Source organism: Mustela erminea, chromosome 6, assembly GCF_009829155.1.
Source record: "Mustela erminea isolate mMusErm1 chromosome 6, mMusErm1.Pri, whole genome shotgun sequence".
Taxonomy (NCBI): Eukaryota; Metazoa; Chordata; class Mammalia; order Carnivora; family Mustelidae; genus Mustela; species Mustela erminea.
This window is the reverse complement of record NC_045619.1, coordinates 38,210,074-38,233,961: the sequence shown is the minus strand read 5'-3', so window position 1 is coordinate 38,233,961 and position 23,888 is coordinate 38,210,074. Positions and strand designations below refer to the sequence as shown.

The window sequence follows — 23,888 nt, the reverse complement described above, 5'->3', positions numbered from 1 at the left end:
TACATAGGAAGTATAAATAAAAATTCATAATAATGGTAGTGGAAACTTTTTAAGTCTTCCCATTTGATTTTAAAATAGCTGGCTTTTGTTTTCTTGATAGTGTTTTGATAAGTATGTGCAGCTTTTTTGTGGGTATTCCAAGGTATGTAACATCTTCCTCTCACTTTGTGTAAGTGTGCTCTTTGAGTCAGAATCTTCTGAGGAGTTGCTTATGTAGCTTGTTCTTCCATTTTGAGTCTCCTCTTCCTCTCTTTCTTAAAGGATAATATACCATAGTTTGTACCAGAATTTTGTTTTTGAGGTCCGCCGAGTTCTTTTGAACTTTTTTTTTCTTTGTAGACACTGATCATAAGATTAGATTGTTGCTATTTTTTTTTTTTTTAGTTTCTCAAAATGCAGTTTAGGTAAACTTACCAAAACACTAAGGGGAAAAGTTGAGAGATTCTTTAAAGCTATACTGTCCAATATAGAGTGATAAGCAATCTGTGACTATTGAGTTTTAAGACATGACCAGTCCAAATTCAGCTGGGCGATAAGTGTGAAAGATATAGGATTTCAAAGACAATATGAAATACAGGGAACTGGCTCATTAACAATGTTACATTGACTAAATGTGAAATGATGTTTTTGATATATTGGCTTAAATAAAATGTATTATTGGGTTAATTTTACATGTTTCTTTTTACCCTGTTCATGTGGCTCACATTATATTTTTTGGACACTGCTGCTTTATAGAATCAAGAGACAGTTAAGCATATTTAAGTCTCTGAGATATCCCACAATAAAGAAAGCTGTTTAACTTAAACAAAGAAGTTATTGACAAAGTGGATGAATCATAGAACATCTTTTAAACTCTGAGGATTTAGGTTTCTGAGGATTAGCTCAAGAAATTTAGTCTGAAAAAAAAATATGTAACTATGCCTAGAATTCTGTTTGCTATCCCTAATTAAATTGAACACAATGTGATATTCTCTTAAAACTCCAAACACATCCATCTCACAATTTGATTTTTGTTGGTTAGTAACAATTTGAGAGTAATAGTTTCGCTTCACATTTTCCTGCCTTTTGAGAGATTACATTCCATGAGGTACAAATCATGTATTTATTACAGCATTTACTTTCAGTTAATTGAATCTTCCAGCTCATATTCAGGACTGTGCACTCTTCCACAATGACATAAGTGTTGCTCCATCTCCACTACTTTTTTCTGAGGGCAAGCCTCCTGTCTCTCTGTCCAGACTACCACAGTATCCTACTAATTGCCCTCCCATTGCCATTTTCACTTCTCTCCAAGTCTCATGTTTTTCATATACTATTTCAAGCTAATCTTTTAAAATAATAATTTTAAAAAGTCACATTGATTTCTTCAAATTCTCCAGGTTTCCATTGCATTTAAGGTGGAGGGGAAGGTAACATCTTTATGATAGCCAGCATGATCATCAGACTTTCTCTTTCTTACTTGATTCCAGAAACTCAGGTTGGCCTTTCTCACTTACACTAAATTCTGTCCACTTCCAGGGCTTCTATTAATTCTGCTTGAAAAGTCTTTACCAAACTGTGTGGAAGCTTCCAGTCTTCTCTCTCAATCAGATCGGCAGGTTTCCAGACAAATACATTCTTCCTTTTCTTGGTGAGACATGCTTTATCCTTAGCCAACCCTCCTTCAGTGTGTAATCTTAACCCACAGACTAGGAAACTATATCCTATCTCATCACCATCCCAGTAAGCAGACCTTTACTTCCCCTATCTTTTTTCTTCTTCCAAAGTTTCATTCCAGGTCCTTTTCCAGTTTCTTGACTAAGATTTCATGGATATTTGTTACTTTCTAGGAACTTGGAAATAAAAAGTATTAGTCCTCACATAAATCAGTAAGCGTGAGTACTAACTGGTTGGATTTTTGTCATGTTGGATTTTTGTCTATTTTACTATGAGTTGGTGAGAAGAACCAAGCTCTTTTCTCTCAAGCTTGGGAATACGGAGGACATAGGTCTATGTTCAGAATGATCCAGGAAAAATGCCAGCAGCAGCTATGCATAATAAAGGAATTCTACCCATACAAACTGGTATTCCTCTGATCTTTTTACCTTGGCTTTCATATTCTAAAGAGTTATTATAAAACTATAGTTTTCCCTACATGGACAATTTGGAGATGATGCTGAGAGAATGTTTATTGTGTCTTTGAATGTCATTGTGGAAATTAACTGGTCAATACCAAGGCCAGTTACCAGGAAAGCATTATAAGCCTTAAAAAAAACTTTTAAAAGAAGATAAAGAAAGACTACTCTAAAAGTATCTCTCACCTGCCCCAATGTGAGAAATTGACCTGTTAAGGTTTCTATTTTATATCATGTGACCTATCAGTTTTGTTAGAAAATATATATTTCATTTTTTATTATATTCATTTAAAATCATCTCTGATAGATGGCTTTAAAATGATAAGCAGAGTTAAATATTTAATTCCACAGTCCTTTCTTCTGGGAGTGGTATTAAATTTGTCTTTATCAGGTATGTTTTTGGCATGCTTGGCTTCATAATCTCTCTTCCTCCCCCTATATTGTTTGTCTGGAATCTGCACTAAAGATAAGGGAGAGTGAAAATCTGACTCATTGGCAACCAATCAGAAGAACCTTACGTAGAAAACTCCCTTCAAGGAGGTACAGGCAGCATAAACAAGACTCTGGGAACAGTGGAAATAAAAGTAGAAAAATATGGTTGAAGTGGCTAGAACTATTAATACTTATTGTTGAGAAGCTATTGTATTTCACTTCCTACATGAAAAAAGCTTTTCTTTTAAGGAGACACCTGACTAAATATTCATCAGAAATGCTCACCCTTTAAAAAAATTTGGCAGATGTTAGTTATATTTTTTCCAATTATCTTCTGCTTTATAAAATATCCAGTTAATTGGATCAATAGTTTGGATTTAAATAATTTGCTTAAAATGATTCAAGTTTTCAATTAGAGCTTAAGGTTTATAAAACAATTTGGGCAACCAGCAGATTTTAGCAGGTAAAGAATATCCCAGAAACAGATACATTAATTGATATATTATTTCTGATAATTATACTTAAAAATATTTATTATTAAAGATTTAGATGCCTAACACTTTTGTGTGATCAGAGATAATTTAGAGGATTCGGTGCCTTTTAGCAATGTGATTATATTGAAATCTGACAGATTGTTGATTTTCATTTTTTCTTTTGAATATTTAGGAGAATAACTCTAATTTCAAACCTCTATTTTTCAATATCAGAACCGGAAAAACCCGAGAAACTTAAAGCCTTCAATATTTCCACACAGTCCTTTTCTCTCTACTGGAGCCTGCCCTCTGGCCATGTGGAAAGGTTTAATGTGGATCTTGTTCCTGACAGCGGCTTTGTTACTATCAAAGATCTTGGAGGTGAAGAGTATCAGGTATAGTTTTTATTATCATACTTGCCGAGCCAACTTGTATTTATATTTGATCCTCATAGGAAAGTTCTTTATGAAACTCATACACCATGAACACTTACTCCTTTGAGAGTTTTTAAAAGCATAAAATGAAGACAAAAACACTGATGCTGAGTTGATGAGTGTAAGTTTCAGCATGGGTGGACTGTTACCTTAGCAACGTCTATGCCTTTTTTCTTAAGTCTTACCCTGAACCTACAGCCAGCCATCCAAGGGTTCATGAATAGTTTAACAAAGAAAGGGCAGAGCTATTGAGTAATCCAGGCTCATTAATTGTGTACTTGCCAGGAGGATCTGTCTTTAAATCATTAATGCAGGCAACATTTCTCTCTAGAGCCATCAATGTGATTCCACTGCCTGAAAAATGTAATAATGATGGATTTTCTTATCATTTTTCTTTTACTTTTTATTGGAGCTTCAGAGACACAGGTATTTCATACATACTCTTAAAAACCAGGGTTAAGTAATGGGTTGTAGATTTCTTAAGACTCTTAAATAGTTGTTTCTTGTGACAACAAACAAGAGGGATTGAAGTACTGATTTCGTTTTTGATAACACTGTATGCTTTGTAAGTTTTTATTATCTGTTACTTGGTAAATAGTTATGTGATAGAACAAATTTATTATATTTTACAATAATATGGAACTTGGAATATTTTAAACAGTGCAGAGTTTATAGGGTGAGATGTTAACTTTATTCTGTTATTGTTGTGATGGATTTATTGTTTTAGCGTTCTTGTTTTCCAGAAAGAGTTTTAATGCAATTATTTGGTTTTGGTGTTCCAGGTTGATGTTTCCAAAGCTGTTCCTGGAACTAGGTACGATGTAACCATCTCTACTATTTCTGCTACAACATACAGCTCACCTGTTAGTAGAACAGTGACAACCAATGTAACAAGTAAGTATATGTTCCTTCTTTTATGAAGTACTTTTTATGAAGTATTTGCAGTTAGTCTATTGGATGGAAATACTTAGCTTAGCACTATGAGCCTTATATACATGAAAACAGGTTAGTAATTAAAGCATAATGGAAACTTAAGAAAGTGATCTGTTTAGGTCCTGTGTCCTACTGCTTCTTTAGCTTTCTTGACTTTCAGAGTAAAGATAATTATACTTGTTTGTGAAATTGACCAGAGAGACCGTTAATGGTAATATTTAAATAATACAGAGCCATGAAAATAGACTCAGTACTCTTATTCAGGAAGAATAATTAAGTTTGTAAGACTGTGTTCTGGCTTTCTTAGTTTTATGTGTAAGCTTTGCACAAATAAGTTTCTTTTAAAAATGATCTGGCATCAAAAGTGTATTTGGCATGTATGTAGTAGCATTCCATTTTTTACATTCTTATAAAAGAATGTTTCTGGTATTCCCCAAAGCATTAAATCTTTTTTTTTTTTCTATTGGTAGCAAAGCTCTAGGGAAGATAAAGTCACATTTGAGAGACCATTAGTCTTTGGGAACTTGGAAAGTCTACATTTGTAAAAGCTTTCTTATTTATGATTGTGAAAATGTAATAATTGTTTGACCTTTTAACAACGTATTTTTTTTTTAAATAGAACCGGGACCTCCAGTCTTCCTGGCAGGAGAAAGAGTTGGATCTGCTGGAATTCTTCTATCTTGGAATACACCACCTAATCCAAATGGAAGGATTATGTCTTATATTGTGAAATATAAGGAAGTTTGTCCATGGATGCAAACAGAATACACACAAGTTAGAACAAAGCCAGACAGTCTGGAAGTTCTTCTTACTAATCTTAATCCTGGAACAACATATGAAATCAAGGTAATATTTTTGTTAATATTTAGTATTAAATATTAAGTATTTAGTATTAACACAATATTAAAATACTCCATTCATTTTAAAGATGAGGGCACTTTTCCCCACCTGGTTAAGTCTTTACAGCCGAACACAGCCAAGTGATTGAAGAATGATCACCTGAGTCCTGACCTCAGTGCCCATCTGGGCCTTTAAAATTTGAACAACTGTTATAACATTTTTTCATTATTAGATGTATTTGTATAATTTATTTATTTTAAAAACGTTTAACTTAGCAACTTTTTCAAAGAATGAATCTAGTTTAAATGACATAATTTAGGCTTTATAGGTAAAAAATAGTCTACTTTTTCATTAACCTTTAAGTTAGCTTTGTTATTTTTCCCTTAATCCTGTTGTATTTCTGTGTCAGTTATCAAAATTTAAATAATGGAATGAAAGTTTCTATTGAGCCAGCTTCTCAGAGAACAATAAATTCAATTCAGTTCCATTCAATAAGTATTTCTTGAACATTTATTGTGTCTTTTGTGTTTATAAAAATGTTTAGTTCTTTACCATGTTTAATATGCAAAATCAAACATCTTATTAAAAATTAAATAAAGAAGAGCATATAAAAAGCAATCCTAAACTATGCCATGTGAAAATGTTTCCAATTAAGATATATTTGTGATATTTTCAGAGGTTAGTAAAAGATACAGATATCTTTGTGATCCTTTCTATTTTCAATATAACATCACTATATTCTTTGAGTTTTTAAGATAATTCAATATAGAGGAAAAAAATCTATAAAAGCTGTATAAATATGTGATAAGACATAAGTGAGATGACTTTCTGGATGCTAAGAAATGATGGGAAAGAAAGAATTTGCCTGGGGAGGGGGTTTCGTTATTGGAAGCATGCCTATTTGTGAAAGCAAAGCACACAGTAAGAATTAGAGAGCATCCCAGTAGTAGGAATCCCCTGTATGAGAACAGTTAAAGGGAAATTTTTGCAAATGTCAAAGATTCATGGTGGTTATTTCATTGCAGAGACATAGGTCAAGAGTAGGAGACCTTTTCTAACTGACACATAAAATAGCACAGTGTACATATATTTTGTCAACAGTACATTTTAGATTAGTTTATATGTTAAAATATACTATTGAAGGTAATATGTAAAGATTAAATTTTAATGTGATCATAAAAAGCTGTTACAGACAGCTAGTTCTACTTAGATCTATATAGAGTTCAAATTGTTATTCCTTTGAATTTTCTTATTTCAAGCCTATTGGGAAGCCCTTATTCTTCTTTTAATTCCACACTTTTCTAAATCATTGTTGTGACCTTTAATCTGCTCAAATAAGTGTTAGCCATTTCAGAATTACAAAGAGTATTTGGTGCAGTATGTTTGATATCTTCAAATGTAGATCTCAAATCTATATGATCAGGGGAAAATCCCATTAAGTTCTTTACAGGTATTATTTCATTTAGTCCTTAGAACAATTCTATGACATAGATATATCATTCTCATTTTAAAGAAAAGGAAAATGTTACCTAGAATAAGGCCAATAAATTGCCTACAACTACTCATTTAAGAATTAGTGGAGTGCAATTTAAATTAAGGTTTTCAGACTCCGGTTTTGGCATTTGGATAGTGAAGAATCTTAATCTCAATAATGACATTATCTCTGCCTATTCTAGTCTATTTGATTAGGATATCTGAGTTTAAAAGAATTTTTCTATCTATTTTTTCCATCTTTCAAATTCAAAATACTTAGTCTAACTGATTAGACTTATTTTTTTAATTGTTTTCTTGAGTATGTATTTGTTTAGATTGTAAACTATAAGGCAAGATACAATATATATGGTTTCATATTTGTTACAGAAATAGTCATAGTATCTGGCATGAAGTGAATATAATAGAAAGAGGTTGAGCTTTAGAAATAAACACAACTTCAGTGGAATTCTGGTTCTACCACTTATTCCGTAAGACTCAAGCAAGTTACTTGACTTCTCTCAACCAGTTTTCTCATCTATAAAATGCTGATAAGAACACTTCATGCTTTGATTATGTGGATAAAATGAGATGTGTAAAATTTCTAGGAGATTTCCTGGTACATGAAAGTTGCCCATAAATAACTGTTACTATTACTAATACTAATTGGCTATAAAACTTGACTATTAATTTTTCTATTGGGAATTGATTAAATATGTTGAATCAAACTATGCTGCAAATATATCCTTAAGGATAATAGAAATATGGAATAGCTCCAAGTGTGCTTTCCACTTTGGGAGTTTTGCAGGGATTAAGGGAAAAATATCTTTGTCATTTAACTAATCAATATCAAAATGTTATTATTTCAGATTCTGTTTAATTAGAGAGCATGAACATAATTCTTTTGGTCTGTTTTAGGTTGCTGCTGAAAACAGTGCTGGTATTGGAGTGTTTAGTGACCCATTTCTTTTCCAAACTGCAGAAAGTGGTAATTTGCTTAAATCATTTATTCTAAATTAACTTAATTATAAGTTTTTTTTATTTAAAATAAATAGGTATATAAGTCAAATAATGATGTTAAAATCCATAGACTCTTCAATAGCATGGCCATTCAATTACTTTTAGAGTCTTCTTAGATAATTATTTATTAAAATATATATTATTCTCTAAATTTATGAAAGCAGTGTTATCTTAAAAAAAGCTTTGAAAAAATAAGAAACAGACAGTAAAAATTACCCATGACCTTGTCATATAAAAACTCTGTTACCGTTTTGGTGTGCTCCTGGCTGGTCCTTTTTTTCCTCTTATGAATATGTGGCTATATGAGTGAGTATATGTTCATGAAAGTAGCCTTATACCATTTATACAAGTTTATATCCTGCTTTTTCCTGTTAATATCAAATCATATACATTTTTATGACATTAGACCTTTGGAAATATGGATTTTATAGTTATATTATTCTATAACATGTAATCATTTTCAAACCAATGTAAGTTACCTCCCTTCTTTCAATGGTGGAGAAGAAAGAGTTTGATGTATTATTGATGCCTCTTTCTCATAGTAAACTCTAGTCTATCAGCAAATCCTGCCAGCACTATATCCACATGCATCCTGAATCTCACCCCAGTTGCAAATCACTCTAATTTATTATCACTTCTTGCCTGAGCAACTGAACATCTCCTTACTGGTTTTCCTGTTTCCAGCTTACCTGTCTACAATTTTCCATCTCCACAAGAGTTGCATCATCGTTTTGAAACATAAGCCAGACCATAGTATTTCTCTCTTCTTAGTAGGGTTCCTATCTTACTCAGAATAAGACCATAAGTCCTTCCCATGGTGCATAGCACTCAGGATGTTCTTTTCCCTCTCTGATCCATCTCTAACATTCTCCCTTCCCTCCAAATAACACCATCCATACCTATCTTCCATCATAGAGCCTTTGTACTTGCTGTTTCCTCTAACTGAAATACTCTTTCACTAAATATCCACATCTCTCTCTCTGCTAGTTAATTCAAATCTCACATTAGATTTCCTAACTATACCTCCTAAAATAGGCTGTATTTCTTCCTGTCCATCTCTAGTCCTAACAAATTATTTTTCTTCATTAGAGCAGCCTGATATAGTACACATTTACTTGCTTATTTTTTATTCTATATATCAGCCTAGTAGAACACAAGATTTTTGATAAAAATAAGTTAACGAATGGAGGTGTTTTTATTTATTTAATAATTCCTCTATTTATTTATAATAGTAAAAAGTTAGGACCAATAAATGCAGAACGATTAGATAAATAATGGCATCTCCATTCAACAATAGATATTTTCTGTGGAACTTACATTCTGTGGGCTGAGATAACTATGAGTTACTAAGTAATATGTCAGGTTAGTGGTAACTACTGTAAAAAGAATTTCCATAATTTTTTGCAACTATAAATGTTCTACATATTTAGAAGATAAAAATCTTCCAGTGAGCTGCTTTATGCCAATGAGATAAATTGAATAAACCCTGTGTATCTAGAGGGGCTAATGCAATGGCTCATGTTAAAAAAGATACATCAAGTTTTGTGGCCTAGTTTCTGTTTGAGACTTTATCTAGAGAAGCATATGAAACATGCTCTATTCCATAGAAAGTTAGAGAAAATTCAGTTTATTAAAATTAGAAATTAATCATTTATGAGATTTAAATTACTCTTGTTGATTTTGAGCATATTGACTTTCAAATTATTCATACAACTAAAATTCAAGTGGGAAAATTATCATTTCAAAATTAAATATTCACCAGGATAAAAAAGAAAAATTTATTACTTATGTTTTCAGTTTTAGGGAAGTTAATTGGATAACTTTTGAATGACATATGAAAAATTTTTTCTTGGGAGTCACTGTTTCTCATTTATTGTGTGTTTTTGGGCAAATTAGATATTATATAATTTCTCTTGCCCCTATATTTCCTTTTTTTTTTTTTTGGTAAATATAAAGAGGTAAAGACATTAGGTAAATCTAAATTTAATTGTATCGGTATTCTACCATTTTCACCCTAAGTACCCCTTTTCATTATTTATGATATAAAGAATCCAAATTTAAGGACTAGTTCATGGAATAAATAAGCTGCATTTTTAATTGTTAAATAAGAAGGAATTTCTTTTCCTGTGAATAAAAATACTCTTAGGAAGAGTGTATGAGTTAACTAGTTATACCATACTGAGTTGATATTGCATCCACAAGCACAAAAATCTCAACTTCTTAACTTACCGTGCAGCATTATTTCAGGTAAACATAGAATTTATTTGGGCTTTGGGATAATAGAATGCACTTCCATTTTCAACTTGATGAATCATTAGAAATGCAGGAAAAGTCTCTATATTGGATTTATGAAGTTTCTTTCTGGCTCAATAAATGTATACTTTGCATAACATATACTTTGTAAAGTTGTAGACACCTTCACACAACTTATACAGATTTATGCATATCACTAGTCTAGATATATCCTCAAAGTGTTAGAAGACACCTAACTGAAAGATGAAATGACTTTATGAACAGAAGTTTTTGGTGCCGCAGTGTCAAACCTTTGCTTGAATCAAGATGGATGAATTCATTCTATGAACATCAAGAAATAATGGGTTTTGGCACATGAAAGTTCAGAAGTAGAAACTGCAATATTTAGGGAAAGACCTACCAACTACAGAAAAGAGCCAGCATTATTCTTCGGACATAATGAAGTCAAAAAAGAAAATAAAAGCAGAAATATTTAATTGAGATTAAAAGGATTAAAGCAAGTTAATAAAAATACCTTTTTCACTAAATGTTTAGCATATTTTATTACTTTCTTTTTAAAAAATATTTTATGCATTTATCAGAGAGACAGAGAGAGAGAGCACATGAGCGGGGGAGGGACAGAGGGAGAAAAAGAAGCAGACTCCCCCGCCAAGCAGGGAGCCCAACAGGGGGCTCAAGAGGGGGCTCAATTCCAGGAGCAGGGCTCAATCTGATCCCAGGACCCTGGGACTGTGATCTGAGCTGAAGTCAGATGCTTTAACTAACTGACTGAACCACCCAGGTGCCCCAACATATTTAATAACTTTCTATGTATTTAATATTTTTGGTACTTTTCAAATATTTCAAAATCATGTATTTAATAAATTTTTGATTATGTTATAAATTCAAGTTTATCTATACTCAAGTACTTCCCTGTGACTGTTATTGAAGCTCATTTGAAAATGTTTTGAAAGCAAATTGTATTTGTTTTTTTGTATGAATATATTTAATTTGTGTGTGTATGTCTGTGTATACAGGCATACTTATAAGCGTATGTATAGTTTACACAAATAAGAAATTTGAAAGGGCGATTGGGATTCATGAATCGAGTAAAATGGTGGTCACCAGAGGATGGGGTGGGAGTGTAAGACTGATGTTGTTTATGAGTACAAACTTGCCTCAAATAATAAATAAGCATAGAGATCTGATGCACAGTATAATGAATATAGATAACAGTGTGATATTATAGTTACATAAGGTGATTTTATAATTATGTAATATCATAGAAGTACTAAATATCACTACAATGGCAGTCATAGCACAGTATGGAAATGTAGCAAATTCACATCTTGTACATCTTAAATTTATTTTATTTTTAAATATTTTATTATTTATTTGAGAGAGAGAGTAGGTTTTTCTAACAGGGTATATTTAATTTTATATAACTTGAAAAAAATAACATCTCAACATTATATAAATGCCATTCTAAATTTTATAACAGTGTTTTTTCTTTTCCTTCAATCTCTGTTACTTCCCCAGCTCCAGGAAAAGTGGTGAATCTCACAGTTGAGGCTTTTAACTATTCTGCAGTAAACCTGATTTGGTATTTACCTCGGCAACCAAATGGCAAAATTACCAGCTTCAAGATTAGTGTGAAACATGCCAGAAGTGGGATAGTAGTGAAAGATGTCTCCATCAGAGTGGAAGACATTTTAACTGGGAAATTGCCAGAATGTAATGTAAGTATCATGGAACACTTTCTGTGTCTCATAAAGTTTAGGTGTGAGCCTATCACTTGAAGTTTCTAGTATCTGGAAACTTTTTAAACCACAGTGGTTATTAGCTGTTTGATTCCTTATAGTGTTCAGTTATAGTATCATGTTAGACGCAACTGACTGTATTCAAGGTGGAGTAAGAGCAGGGTTTGAGAATTCAAGAGATATAAAAATCTTACAGGAAGCTCTGAAGAGACATCATGAAAGGAGTAGCATTTGTTAATGGACCTTGGAATTGCCTTGGTGTAAGGACAGGGGAGATTGTGTGAGGAGTATTTTGGGTGGAGGATATTTAAAAAGAGCTGAAATAGGAAAGTAAAGGATATCACTGAAAAAAAAAATTTCCATGTGACGGGAGGGGTAGAGAAGGCAACAGTCAAAATGATGTTCATGGAAGTAGATTGTTTTTGTTGTGCATATCTTTGGTGAAGAATTTGTTAAATGACTCTACTCATTTATGGGAAATCCCTGGAAGTACCATAATAATGTTTTCCCAAAAGTAATCTAGATGATCTTTAGGATATTATTGATGGGAAAACAAACAAAATTACTTTTGTTTTAAATACTGTAAGTTATAGAAGTCTTAAAACCTTCTTTTTAAAATTAGGCTGTATTTCTAATACACACATATACATATATGCCCATATATATCCATATACAACATTTATGTTATTGGCTTTATCATTTAAGTATTTTTGAGGAAAAAATGATAGTACCAGTAATAAAGTGATGTATGCTTGAAATTTCACAAAAGGGAGACTATCTTTTGGTTCTTGAACTTTTAACATGAATTTCAAAAATTCTTACTAATGATTTTGCTGTTGCTAAGCCTTTTGAAATCCTATTCATAAGAAATATGAAGGTATAAAGAATGCAATAAATATATTCTCTTCTAAAACTGTAGACATAAATGGGTATAATTAAGCTCTAGCAAATTGGTCCATAACTTGGAATAGATAACAATCTATATCTATTAAAATCTTAATCATATACATAAACATAAATTTAAGAATAATATTTATGCTATAAAGGAAAGAAATAAATTATACTACTCATATTCATTAAGAGATACCACATTATTTTTCTATTGCTGTTTATTTTATTTACTAGGAGAATAATGAATCTTTTTTGTGGAGTACAACCAGCCCTTCTCCAACCCTTGCTAGAGTTACGCCCCCATCACGTACCACATACTCATCAAGCACGTTGGCTAGGAGTAAAATAAGCTCTGTGTGGAAAGAGCCTATCAGTTTTGTAGTGACACATTTGAGACCTTATACAACGTATCTTTTTGAAGTTTCTGCTGTTACAACTGAAGCAGGTTATATTGATAGTACAATCGTCAGAACACCAGAATCAGGTATGGTTTCATTTTTTGTGTATGTAGAAAAAAAAAGAATTGAATTAGTTATATAATGATCTTTCATTTTTTCTATATAGATCTTTCTGTTAAAACCTTCTTTCCCTTCCAATAACTTTTCCCCCCAATAACAAACAGATCATGGGCATACCATCTGAAGCATCTTTAATTTCAGTACTCTTTTACAATACTAACATAAGCATCTAAAAAGAGAAAGGACATTTGGAAGAATGGATTCTTGAGCTTAATAACCATGATCCTACAATCAGCTTTAATTTATCTTTGATCTGAGCAATTTTCAAAATCATCTCTGTCCTTCTCCTTCTCCGATAATCATCTATACCCTCTTCTCACTGATACTGTTACAACCAAAAGTGGAAGTTAGACCTATAGTAGGAGAAATATCATGTGATTCATATTTCAGTATTAGACAAAAATAGTACTTAAAAATATACCTATTTATCTTCTCTTTGCACTGGGTTTCCCTATGTGAAAAATGGAGACAGCAGTAGTACCTCCCTTATGGTGGTGGTGGTAGGATTCAATGAGTGTAATTTGTATTATTATGAAACTTGAAGAGTGCACACAATTTCTAGCTATGTGTGTTTATATATTTAATTATGGGATTACAGTATTATATATATGTAAATTTATGTAGTTACTGACATAATACTATATTAAATATATAGTATGAGACATTCCATTGTGATTGGTAATTTTTGAGGCTACTGGAAATTATTACTGGTAGGGTAATTTCCCTAAAGCACAGTATTTTTTTTTCTGATGACATAGCTGTCAGTTTTTATCATTTCATCACATCAAGTTTGAAGTTTTTTCTTGATTTAAATAGTCATCTTTGAATCATACCATTTTTTCCTTCTATACTACTTATACAGTTAAAAATAATTTCTTAAGGATAACACAAAGTGAAATTTGGTAGACAAGAACTTTGGCTTGAGAAAAATATTTGGAATGTTTCATTGCAATCAAAAGAAAGTAAAATGTGGGACTACATCTGTGAAAAGTAGACTATTTTAAAATGTCATTTTTTAAATATGATGCCAATGTTACATTAGAATTTTCTAACTGTAGGTTATAAATTTCCTCTCAGAAACAAATACAAATATTGATACATAAAGTGAAGATCTTTGCCAATAAGGTAATGTAGAGACAGTTAATTCCCTGACCCTTCTACCTGTGTCCACCAGGGGGAGGGTGTTTTTCAAGTCAGATGCCGAGGGCTGGTTTAATTCAATATATAGGTGTGTATCAGGACAATGTAACTATACAAGGAACAATATTAGAATGAGAATGAAATAGCCTGTGCAGTCATATACAACATTAAATTAAAGTAGTAACTGTTGCAAATAAGTAGTTCATCTGATGATCCAGCATGCCTTATTTAAATTCTTCAATTTATTCATTTTTCCTTTTTCTAAAGTTAAAAAACCCTTTGCTCATAGTATGATATGTTCTTTTCTTTCAGATTTTGTGTTTTGTTGTGTATATTTAATAAAATGCTCATTTATTTTAAGTATATATTATTTATTCATGTTTTTCTATAACCATTTTAGTGCCTGAAGGACCGCCACAAAACTGTGTAACAGGCAACATTACAGGGAAGTCCTTTTCAATTTCATGGGACCCACCTAGTATAGTAACAGGGAAATTTAGTTACAGAGTTGAATTATATGGACCACCAGGTAAGTCTCAAACCAGTTTTGTGTTTACCTTTTGGAGTAAGAATTATACAAAGCACATTAGTATTTTCAAAGTTCTTAAAAATAACATGATCTTTTTTTATATAAGATCTTACAATTGACGCAAATAATAGAAAAGCAACAAGGGAGGTGAGGCTCTTTGAACTTTTTATTTAAAATCATAGATAAGTATATGGATGGCAAAACATTGTTCATGTTCCTTATTTCATGAGGAGAAGCTAAGAGAATGAGATAACTCCTAAGAAGTGTTAGAGGACATATATGTCTTCAAATGTTTGAATAGGAGGACCTTGACTTACTTAATTGCAAATATGTTTTTAAAGAACAATGGACTTCAGTTAGTTCAAATCTCTGCTTAGAACAAGGAGTGCATTTCTAATAATTAGACCTCTCTAAAAATAATACAGGCATCTTTATAATGTTGCAAGTTCATCTTTTTCAACAAGCACGACCTGGATGTTCCCTTATCAGGTATTTTGAGGGGTTCAGATATTATTGCTGGAAGTCAACTAAGTAAACTCTAAAATTCTTTGCTAAAATAGTGCTACAGAAGAAATCAACCAGAAGAGTAGAGAGTGTTGGGTCACAGAAGTTGAATAGGGGTCTAGGCAAAATTTAGGGCTCCTTTGGGATGTGGTAGGGAATAAAGTGATATCAATCAGAGTGGATCTGTGTTTTTCTCCAGCTCCTTTCAACAAGAAGAGGGCAAGGGAATGGAAGGCTTGTGCAAAGGTAGTGATTAATTGACAGTGCCATTGAGGTTGGATAATAGTGGAAACCAAGTGGTAAGGGACCAAACCAAGCAGAATAAAATAAAATAGTTCATACGATCAATGGATTGGAGGTCCCAATGAACTTAAAGAATTGTTGCTTTGGGGTTCTAGAATAAGTCAGAGAGAGTTGCAAGAAATTGGGATCATGGAAGATTCGCAGTTACTGGCAGTAGTGATGTCTATGGGAGTGGATGAGATAGGGTGGTAGATTAGATTATTTGAGGATAGCAGGGAGTGTTTTAAGGACCAAGTCTAGGGAATCCTGAAATCACCACAAATTAGCACTAAAGACAGTGACATTGAAGCAGGCACTAAACCATCCAGAATGAAGGTGAATGACCCTAGGCCTAAATCTATCACAGCAACAAGGAGGGCTGGTGGAGACCATACATGGCATGAGATTGAAAGCTGTGAGCTTTTGTAAGGAGAGAGGTGGGCTTGTCTAAGATTAGACCCTGAGGTGCTCGGGAAACACATGCCATACCCAAAGGCATCATCACTTGGTGACCGTGAGATAAATTAGACCATTCGGGGAACAGAAGCCATGTTCTTAGGCGAGAGCCAGGTTCCAGCTACAGCAAGAAATGAAAGAATTATTCAGAGGTAAACTTGAGGATTAAAAGAATTTTGATGATGGGCTATTAAGAAGGAGTTATGCTCAGAAGCAGAACTACAAGTATTTTCTAAAAATGTCTTTTTATAGAAGATAATGAGAATGTTTAGTAACTTAATTAACTAAATTTATGTATAAAATACTGTCATTATTTTAATATTAGCAAAATCTAATGTTTTCTTTTTAAAAATGTCAAAAAGTAACATGGTAATTGGATAGGGCTTTATGATTTAATGTTATTCTGACTACCAGGAGATTTTCATGTTCTTTCCATTGTTTTATTTAACCTGATATCAATGTACCACTAAGCTAAATGTTTGAAACTTGAAATAATTGTAATTATAATGTATTAAAATTGTAATAACAAACGTTAATTGCTATTCTTGGTTCTCTACTGAAATGTGAAAATGATTATGTGCCTAATGAGAAAATAATTCACAGTATCTTTTGTTTTTTGCAGGTCGAATTTTGGATAATAGCACGAAAGACCTTAAATTTGCGTTCACTAACCTAACACCATTTACGGTGTATGATGTATATGTTGCCGCTGAGACCAGTGCAGGAATTGGACCCAAAACAAATATTTCAGTATTCACTCCTCCAGAAGGTAAAAACATCTTTTTCAGTGTGCTCATAAGATATTTTACTCTGTTTGTAGATTTTACTGCATTGGTTAAACATTATATTAGAAGCTATTTGGTTTATATTTACTTATTTCATGCTGTTTCCTTACCAGATAACTACCTATGCATTCCAAACATGTGTTCCTCAGAACATTAAACCCACACCATGCTTCATAGAGGAACTGGAGATCAAGTAAGGTTAGGAAGTACTACCTGTAGTGTCAGTGTGTTTGAGACTCACAGTGAAGACTGGCAAAACCTCAAGAGGTCCGAGGAAAAAAACAAACACATTTAACATTGTTTGACTCACATTATTCAATGTAGAATAGATTTTTCTCATAGAATGACGTTTAGGAGAATCCATATATCCCCAATGCCTCTAACAAAATATGTTTGTAAACAAAAGGATATATTAAGCAAGTGAAGATTCCTAGAGGATGCATAATACAAGTTTACTAGCACATCCTGAAATAATTACAAAATAGCTTTCCTAAAGAAAGTTTTTGTTAGCATGTATTAAACATCACAGTTTTAGGTGTTTAAAAAATGTTCCTGCATTGTCTCACAACTCATTTTCCTGGCCCACATCAAACTTGCTAAAACGTCTTCATTTTTACTTACGGATTGCAATTATTTGAGAACATCACAATTTTATTACAAGCACATTAACACTGGAAAAATTTCCAGATTTTGTGTGATAGCTAACATACAGGAACTTGTAAATTAAATACACACATGTGTTCAAGTGCACATATGCACATATAACTAAAGATTGGGCTTATTATGTTCATCAAGACTGAGAGATAAATCACTCAAGTATCTGACCATTAGAGGGCAGCAACTATTAGGGAATTTTGTTCTTCCCTTCAAAGTACAATTAACCCCTTATTAATATTTTGCTGTTGAAAGAATGTCAACATTATGTTTTATATCAAATGAAAATGCTGATGTGTATATTATTTCAATACACAGATTAAGAAAGAGATGTAAACTTACAAGCAAAATGTTTTCATTTCTTTGTTACTAAATTTTTTCCATTGTGTTTCTGTCAGAAGTCTTACCTTTGTACTTATTTCCATTACACCTTAAATCTCCCCTTCACCTAATAACTGCTCTTAAGCATTTCTTAGAAAGCTAGACAGCTTTATGAATGGCTACCAAAAATGGCAGAGTGACCTGGCCCTCATTAGTCTAGAGTCCTTTGGTTTGATTTTAATAACATTTTCTCAAACCACTTAATTGGCCAACTGATTTTTATTCTTAAGTCATGCAGTTAAATAAATTCAGAATTTTTGTCTTCCTTCAAATCAAGCCAGTTTGGGCACCCCTATGTTGAATCGATAATTTAAGGTTTTTTTTTTTATTGTCCTTATTTTTGGCCTATCGCATTTGGCAAAAATAGGGAAATAGGTACTATATTGCCACATATGCTCTCATGTTGTTGATTTTGGACATCATTAAAAGAGTTCATCCCTCTTTCTTTATTTTTGCATCTTTTTTTATTCACAAAACAATAAATAAAAATTTAAAATGTTGCTCTATATTTTTCACACAGCTTATTTTTGACACAAAATTATTTTGAACAAACGATTTTGTTTGCCCTATGTAATAAACAATTTATCGTGAGTTTTATCTTAACTACCCTCCTGACCATGTCCAGGTGGCCCTCAGGGGGTTCCACTGGCAGCAGGTGGGCTCCACTAAGTGCAGCAGTGGCATGGTTCTTATCTCTGCGTGCTAGCCTTCCTCCATAGAGTTCTCTTGGGATAGTTCAGACTTAGGAAAGGCTTTAGTGAAATGCTGTGGCAAATGCAGTAAATGTATTTCTCAGCTTCTGACAACACTAATTAGTCCTAGTCCTACTAATTAAAACTTTGCAATAAGGGAATCTTTAAACTATATGAGAACAATCTAATAACTCACTAGAACTATATACTTTTGGTTAAAATTGATACCTTAATTTTAGACTGTTTTCTTCTTCATTTATTAATACAGCTGGGTTCTTTGTATTCTAATTAAGGTTACCCAATTTATTTTCCTCTCCGTATTTAAAAGTAGACTCTCTATTTAAAAATATACTAGGACCAATTTTTAAATTAATGTTTTTTAAAACAACTGGTATTCTAACAAATCTCCAGATAGTCATGGAAAAAATGTTGAATTTTATATTTATGTTGAATTTATATATTTATATATATAACTATATATATATTTATATATTTATGTTGAATTTCTTTTATAGACAATTGCATATGCCATTATAGTAATATGGGGCTGATTTCATTAACACTGAGAATGTTATAGTCCATAGTCTACTTTGATCATCAATGAAAGTCAACATCATGTCATGGCAGTACTCTTGTACATTTCATAAAATTCCTATATATACATTAATGTTTTACTGAGCAGATTTCTACACAAGTATGAGGAAGAGATGGTTTCGGAAAACAAAGATAGTTTAATAATTTCTGATGTTACAAAGTGTCATGGAGTTGCCTATCCCAAAATGAGACAGTATATACAACATAGACATCAGCATTTTCTTATTTGTTTGGGATGGTTAAACAAATCTTAGGTAAAACTTTGTTGCTTCAATATCACCTAATAACTTTTCTGTCACTAGTATAAAAATCTCATAAGAAGGTTAACATTGTTTCTTAAAAGCAAATAGAGTATTGAAATCTATATTTATTCTTCCATAAATAGATTATGAAAATGAAGATTTTTGTCCTCCAACTTGTTCCTTTCTGCAAATAGTATAATCATTCGTAGAGAAATCAGAGAAAGTCTCAAATTTTCAGGGTTCTCAATGACTTTTGTCAATAGATTTTTTTCCAAAATTAGTTTAATTTAATTAAAATTCAATAAATTAGTTTAATTTGCTAGACAATAGCAACATTTAATTTATGCTTTAAAAGCTTGATTTATTTTAGAGAGAAAGAGAGAAAAAGAGCCAGGGTTGGGGCAGAGGGAGAGAACCTTAAACAGACTCCCTACTGAGCACAGAACCTGACACAGGGCTCCCCATCTCATAACCCTAAGATCATTGCCTTGAGTTCATGACCTGAGCCGAAACCAAGAGTCAGATACTCAACTAACTGAGCCACCCAGACATCCTACATAATGGCAAAATTTATTTTAATACATTTTCTTTCCCCTGTGCCAGTGTCTCCATTTTATTTTTTTCTAACCCTTTTTCATTTGAAAGCTTAAACTCATTTGAACATTATTTATCCTTTATATGTCTGTTCTGTTTCTCATTTATTAATAAAATTTATAAGTGTATTGACTTGAGAATGATTCTCAGGAAATTCCTGTAGACTACACCTCAGAATCGATGCTGAACTGTGAATAATTCCCTTGTGTTTTTTATTTTCTTTAGTTAATTTGGTATCAATATTAAAAGAATCTGATTTAATCCATACTTCTCTGGTTTCCTAATAAGAATTTTTGCTGTAACAGATCAAGTATCCTTCTTTGGACAAGGACAAGGACAAATGGAGTCATTTCCTTTGCCCCCCAAGCTTTTTTTTCTTTCACTGAAAAAGAAAGAGAGAGAGAGAGAGAGATAGCTTTACAGTCACTCTTACACAGGGGTACATTTTTAGGGTAATATACAATAACTTAATCTTTACTTGAACTGTAATTTAAGGCATTAGTGTCATAGAGCAATACTTAGTTATTTTTAAAAATATCTTATAAATTAGAAGATTTCCTCTCTTTGATTAAATAAGGGATAGTAAATTCACACACACACACACACACACACACACACACACACTCTTACTTTTTTTTCTTTTTGCTGTACTGGGTAGTTTCTGGTATTCACTAGATTAATGTGTTACATCAAATGGAAGTGACACTTTACTTATTTTTTTGGTAGGCAGGGTTTCCTTAGCTCTTAATCTGATCAGTGTAGTCATTAAATTTGTTTCTTCAGTTGAAGTTCTACACAAGATCAAATTAAATGGAAAAATGCCAGATCTCTTCCATGATACAATACTGGCCAAGGCTTTGTCTACATAGCAACTCTAAAATAAAATGTAGAAGAACAGTGGAATGGGAGCTTTGCTTTTTAAGTGGCTGTGTTATTTTCATAGTACACAGTCGATTGGAAAGTTGCTCTGCCTTTGGAAAAATGTGTGTTGGTAAATATGATGATAGAAACATAAGGACCATATATGTTAGGAACAATATTTATTTTGTATATACTTACATAAGAGGTGACCTGTGCAGAACTTTTTATCTATCTTACTTCTTGCTCGATCCTCAAGAGCCTAGAACAATGATTAAAAGATGAGGGCTCAGTCTGCTGGATGATGGAGTGAATCTGTGATTATGGGGTCCTAATCTAGAACTCTTCCTCCATCCTTCAGACGTCAAACCGTTTTTCCTTCAATCAGAAGTTCTGGGGGAGAGATCAATCTAAAGAGTTATCCTTCTATATAAAGAAATACGGAAATGTTTTTAGAAAAGGAGATTTAAAGAATTAGCAAATTACAGTGGTACTTTCATGTTTATATCCTAGTTTTGAGCAGAGTTGTTACTATGTGCTGGACAGGAAAATATTGGCTGCAGTAGTAATGAAAATCTTAGGCAAGAATTACTCATTCATTCATCTAGCCATTAATTATTTAGAAAGATTTAGAAATACTTATATTGTTACACTATCTAGGGGGCTTTTTAAATGGCTACTTCATAAAGAGACAAAAAAACCTCAAATCTGTGGAATGAAAAATCCCTAGTTTCCTATATGGTTGAGATAAGCATAATTATATTCATTAATTTTAAATCAATTTAAATTCATTAATTTAATTTAAATTAATTTTAAATCAATTTAAATTCATTAATTTTAAATCTTGTAAATGTTTACAAGAGTTGTGAAACTGATTTTCAAGTCCTTTCTGTTATCTTAGAAGGGAAAAGGGTCATTCTCTATTTATATTATATCCCTAAATTACCTCTGTTCTAAATGATATTTGCAAAAACTATCCTAATGTGAAATAGCTTAGGGAAATGAATTTGATGTTTTACTACATCTTGATCATAAGAAGTTATATTATTTTCTTTCTTGAGCCTTTCATTCAAGGTTTCTTATGGTAACCTTCCATAGTAATAAGAACAGTATAATTTTACTCATTTTATAGGTTAGCAAACTTAGGGGAGGGGTAAATTGGCTATTCATAATCACACTAGCTATAAACAAAAAGTAGACCAAAGCCCAGGGCATGTTTATCCTTGATTCATTATTACTCCTTTGGTGCTGGGATGGTTACTGGATGTCACTCATGGTCACTTTCTAACTACAATTTACGTACTTGGTGCTTTATTGTAAGCCAGTGGTTAGTTTGTTTCTGTTTCTCTTTATTACTGAAAAGAGTAAGAGTACCTCAAATTAGAGACTCACATAATTCATTTGTAAAATCAGCGGACCGAAATCAATCAACTCTTCAAGCAATCTCATGTAATAAGTTGAAAGATAACCTAGTTGAATTTACCAACTACATTTCATTTTGGGCAAAGTCTTCTGAATATTATTTTTTGATATGTTGTTATAATTTTATAAAGCTTTCAGGTGGGCATTAATCATCCCTAAACAGCTTTTTCTGGGAAGTTATTTTGATTAATGAATTTGTTTCAAACAAATATTATGACATTCTGATTTGAGGAAATTACTCTATGTTATCCTATTTCTTATTTACATTTTTGAGAACAATATGTGGAAATTTAACTCTATCTATTTATTTAATGAGTCTTATACATATTTGTTAATAAATAATAAATTGTTGTAGTCTATTTTCTAATGGACTTCCTTACAAATCTTAAATGTTGAGCTAAGAATTTAGGGAATTTTTAAGATTTAAAAATATACTGTTAAACTCGTCCCTCTTTATTATTCTTTTTTTTTTTTCTTAGTTCCAGGTGCAGTATTTGATTTACAACTTGCAGAAGTAGAAGCCACACAAATAAGAATTACTTGGAAGAAACCACGACAACCAAATGGAATCATTAACCAATACCGAGTCAAAGTTCTGGTTTCAGAGACAGGAGTAATTCTGGAAAATACTTTGCTCACAGGAAAAGATGAGGTATTCACTTTCATTTCACATCTTGGTGAGCCCTTTCTCCTTGGTTTTGGCCCTGATAACTTGGAAGACTTTCCAGCATTCAAACAAAATGTGTGACAAGCATCATGGTACAAAGTGAAGTAAATTGGGGCTATAAAGTTCATGCAACTAGGTCATATTTCATTTTAGAACATATATTATTAGTTAAATGCTATCATTCTTTTTCAGCATATAAAAATGTTAAATGAGCAATGAAGCGGGACTAAAGGTGCTTCCATAAGTGAATATTATTATGGTAATTCAGTTAATGAATTGTTTAGAAACTCCTGTTATGATTTAAACACTCCTCTTAGGCCTGCTTGCAATTTGTAACAGTTGCCAGGGAAAAGCACAGTATTTCGTAGTTGTTGACAAATGACTTGTCCTGTTCAGTCTTTGGGAGCTAATTTTTTTCAAAGCTCTCTCGTTGGGGGAAAAAAAAAAAAAAGCAGAGTATGTTTGATTACAGAAAGCAGATGGCATCTAGGTGGCTCAGTTGGTTAAGTGTCAGGCTCAGGTCATGATCTCAAAGTTGCATGGGTGGGCTCCTGTCCCACTCCCTGCAGTGAGGGGAGTCGGCTTGAGGTTCTCTCTCTTCCTCTTCCTCTGCCCTTCTACCTGCTCACTCACTCTCTCTCTCTCAAATAAATAAATCAATCTTTAAAAAAAAAACAACAACCTACTAAATGATGGAGATTAAGCTATCCTTTTATAAAGCTATAAAAGGACAATGTGTTTGCCTCTATTCACAATGGGAGTCTTATTTTTTTCCCCTTTGGTTTGTTTGTTTGTTTGTTTGTTTGTTTTAAAGGTTTTATTTATTAATTTGAAAAAGAGAGAGAGAGAGATCACAAGCAGGCGGGGTGGGGGATGGTGGGGGAAGCAGGCTCCCCACTGAGCAGAGAGCCCCATGCGGGGCTTGATCTCCGAATCTTGAGATCATGACCTGAGCCAAAGGCAGAGGCCTA

At 32.5% G+C, this 23,888-nt stretch overlaps 1 protein-coding gene across 2 annotated transcripts in view; it reads left to right on the top strand.

The window, feature by feature from the left end:
- PTPRQ (protein tyrosine phosphatase receptor type Q) overlaps positions 1-23,888 on the top strand; it is a 218,386-nt gene that overhangs the window by 21,521 nt on the left and 172,977 nt on the right. The window contains exons 5-13 of one of the 2 annotated variants that reach the window (XM_032346908.1): positions 3,254-3,414; positions 4,236-4,347; positions 5,006-5,232; positions 7,615-7,684; positions 11,488-11,687; positions 12,834-13,083; positions 14,658-14,786; positions 16,651-16,797; positions 22,730-22,902. In XM_032346908.1, the coding sequence (XP_032202799.1) occupies positions 3,254-3,414; positions 4,236-4,347; positions 5,006-5,232; positions 7,615-7,684; positions 11,488-11,687; positions 12,834-13,083; positions 14,658-14,786; positions 16,651-16,797; positions 22,730-22,902 (1,469 nt within the window). Of the gene's footprint in view, positions 1-3,253; positions 3,415-3,762; positions 3,880-4,235; positions 4,348-5,005; positions 5,233-7,614; positions 7,685-11,487; positions 11,688-12,833; positions 13,084-14,657; positions 14,787-16,650; positions 16,798-22,729; positions 22,903-23,888 lie in introns of those variants that run through there. The other variant, XM_032346909.1, reaches the window with a different exon arrangement.